Source organism: Phytophthora sojae (genome assembly GCF_000149755.1).
Source record: "Phytophthora sojae unplaced genomic scaffold PHYSOscaffold_35, whole genome shotgun sequence".
In the NCBI taxonomy this organism is placed as follows: domain Eukaryota; phylum Oomycota; class Peronosporomycetes; order Peronosporales; family Peronosporaceae; genus Phytophthora; species Phytophthora sojae.
In genome coordinates, this window is record NW_009258149.1 from 1 (window position 1) to 2,996 (window position 2,996).

The 2,996-nt window shown below is 43.1% G+C and overlaps 1 protein-coding gene across 1 annotated transcript; it reads left to right on the forward strand.

The window, feature by feature from the left end:
• Window positions 1–295: 295 nt before the first annotated feature.
• On the forward strand, window positions 296–1,684 carry PHYSODRAFT_536400 (hypothetical protein; the record flags this gene model as incomplete). The annotated part of the gene is made up of 1 exon (XM_009541808.1): window positions 296–1,684. One exon carries the CDS (start codon window positions 296–298, stop codon window positions 1,682–1,684), a length of 1,389 nt encoding a protein of 462 aa, XP_009540103.1.
• Between the last annotated feature and the right edge of the window lie 1,312 nt (window positions 1,685–2,996).

Here is a 2,996-nt window from a genome sequence, read left to right on the forward strand (position 1 = left end):
TTGGACCGAGCACAACCATTCTAAACAAAGCTTTCATATCCAATGCGGGGATATCACCCATCGAAGCAGACTTGAATTTTTTCGGAATCGAAGCCCCGAAGTCAGGAATAGCACTCATGACTAAAATCGTTTGATCTATATAAGATTAAACAAAATGAGTTCCGGTTTTTCATATCCACAGCCTACATTTCAATCATCCATTTATAATCCTTCATTCTATCTTTCGTTAGACTCGAGTGGTTATCTAACATACGATTATGCGCAGACACTATATTTGAGCAAGGATGATTACAGGATGGGCTACCTTAGCGGAGTAATAGCGGGAACTGCTTCGTACAGCAAAACTTTGATTCTCGATTCGTCCGGCAATATCAGCGGAATTAATAGCTTTGGAGCTTCTACTATTACTGGAACGCTACAAACCGGATCCCAACCCAATATAACGTCTCTCGGCTCTTTATCAGGTCTTACGATCGGTGGAAATTTATCGTTCAGTGGATCATCGCGCTCGATATCGATAACAGGCACTTCAAGCTACATCGATTGTCGAGAATATCGCCAGAACGGGACTATATACGATTTGGGCCTTCTTGAATACATAAACGGAGTTAGTTTTGGTACCGCAACGTCAAATAAATTCCTATTATGCGACTCAAGCTCGAATATCGGAGGCCTAAGTTCGGTAACGGCTACTACTCTGACCTGCACGAACTTGCGCCAGGGCTCGACGTATTATGACCTATCAAGCTTTTTAACATCTATTCCGACTTCCCTCTCGCTCAATAATCTGTCAACGAGTGGGGATATCAGCTGCTCCGGCGTTATCAATGGGTTTTTAGCGTATGGAAACCAATCACCTATAACAACAGTAGGATCGCTGACAGAGCTTGGGATCAACTCTACAGCAACGAATGAATATTTCTCGATCACTGGTAGTGGATTGGACTTTCTTGATGGTTCTTACACACGAATGATGACTCTAACCGGGTCGAATACGACTCCTGTTCAATTCCAGATCCAAGTCCATAATGGCAATCGATCAACCACAGCGAACGCGTCATGGATCGGGAACATCACAAACAACGACCTCAGATTTAGGGTCAATAACTCGACGTCGATGATTCTAACTACCACAGGTCGTCTTGGTCTTGGTACTACAAGTCCTTCAGCTCCGCTGCACGTCCCTGGCAGCAACAGCTTTGTATTTGGAGCAGGCGGAACGACAGTGTATCGCCTCAGAACTGATAGTGGAGCTACAGAATCCGCTCTTAGCCCGATCACATATTCAGTAGCGGGTATATTCGGAGGATACATTGCCTGTACAGCCATGGCGATGACGAGCGACCGCAGATTGAAGAGGAACATTCAATCGTGTCCGCTCGAACGCATCAAACGACTCTACGATAATTGTGATGTAGTTTTGTATGAGTGGATCGAATCGGATAATAGACCTGGTCAAGATGTGGGCCTCATAGCTCAAGACCTTGTCTCAGCCCACCTAGCCGATTTAATCAGTGTTTTCTATCGCGATGATATTCAGGAAGGCGAAGACCCATCGTTTGAACCTGCCAAAACACAACTTAACGTTGGTTACAGTCGAATTGCAGCATACAATATGAAAATGATTCAACATCTCTTGGATCGAGTTGAGGAATTGGAAGCAAAGGTATCATCTCTAATATAGACCATGCCATTCACATTTCGTATTTCGAAGAGAAAAGACAAGAAATATGATGCTGTGTTTGATGATGGTCGAGTTGTATCTTTTGGTGGTACTAAGCGGAATGGTGAACCTTATCAACAGTATCGAGACATCACGCCATTGAGAGCATTCAGTAAGTACGACCATGGTAATATTGAACGAAAACAGCGATTTTATAGGAGACATGGACCTATCGATACTTCGAAACCATACACCGCTTCTTGGTTCTCAAAAACTTTTCTTTGGTAATGTATAGACCAGAGTTCTAATAACCATTGGTTGCGGACCAAGCAAAGAGCTAAAAACTAATTTAACAACTGATGAACCAGGTCAAATCGTTGAATCAACAGTTCTGCGGGCCGATCAAATTGTGGTTCTGGGAGATAGCGTTTTCCTACCTACGAAAAATGATAAAGGAGAGTCAGCTATCATTGAAATATCAGTGAATCAGAAAAAAATAGAGATTTACAAGGGATACAAGAATCGCCTTGTAAGAGAAGGAATTTCTCTTTAAAGAACTGACGTTAAATAGCAAAGGTCTTCACAGTTTTATTTTTTTTCTTACTTGTGTAAGCCCATACTCTTCCTCCTTCTGTCTGAGTCGATGCATCAACCTTCCTTATGGACTTATCAAGGTCAGTGGCCCATACAGCTGCCTGAGTCTTCTGTGGGCGGTCATGAATGATAAGATTTTTCATGATAGCTTTTAGCTCGGCTACGTTGAGATCAGCGTTGTCTCCGTAGCTACCAGCTGAGCTGGAAATAATTCGGGGGTTGAAAAAGAACATGTTTCTATAGTAGTCGCGTGGTAATTTCCTTGAACTCTTTATCATCAATCATTCGATTGCTGTACATATCCACACTAAGCGATTTAAGTTGCTTAATGATTGAAAGATTATCATTACCGAGTTCGAGCTCACCTTTTAGCTTATCATATTCAGCTTTTAGAGCTTCTAACGGATCCTCAACCCGATCATGGAAATTGTACTGAAAATGAGTAATCGCGAGAATCTCCTTGAAAAGCTTTTTATCATCGATACTGAGTTTGTCGTACTCTGCCCGATCGATATGCTGCTTGAAGGCGAGAGTTCGAATCATTGACTGTAGCGGATCACGGATTACGCGCTTTGGTCCGCACTTGCGTCGATTCGGCTGAACAATGACCAGAGTTTTGTTGTCAAGGTCGGGGATCCGAATGTACTTCGAACCGAGCTGACGATAGATGTATGCTGATGGGGTGGCTAGACCTTGGATCTCACTGAGGTTGTATGTTCTCCCGCGACGGACAACTCCT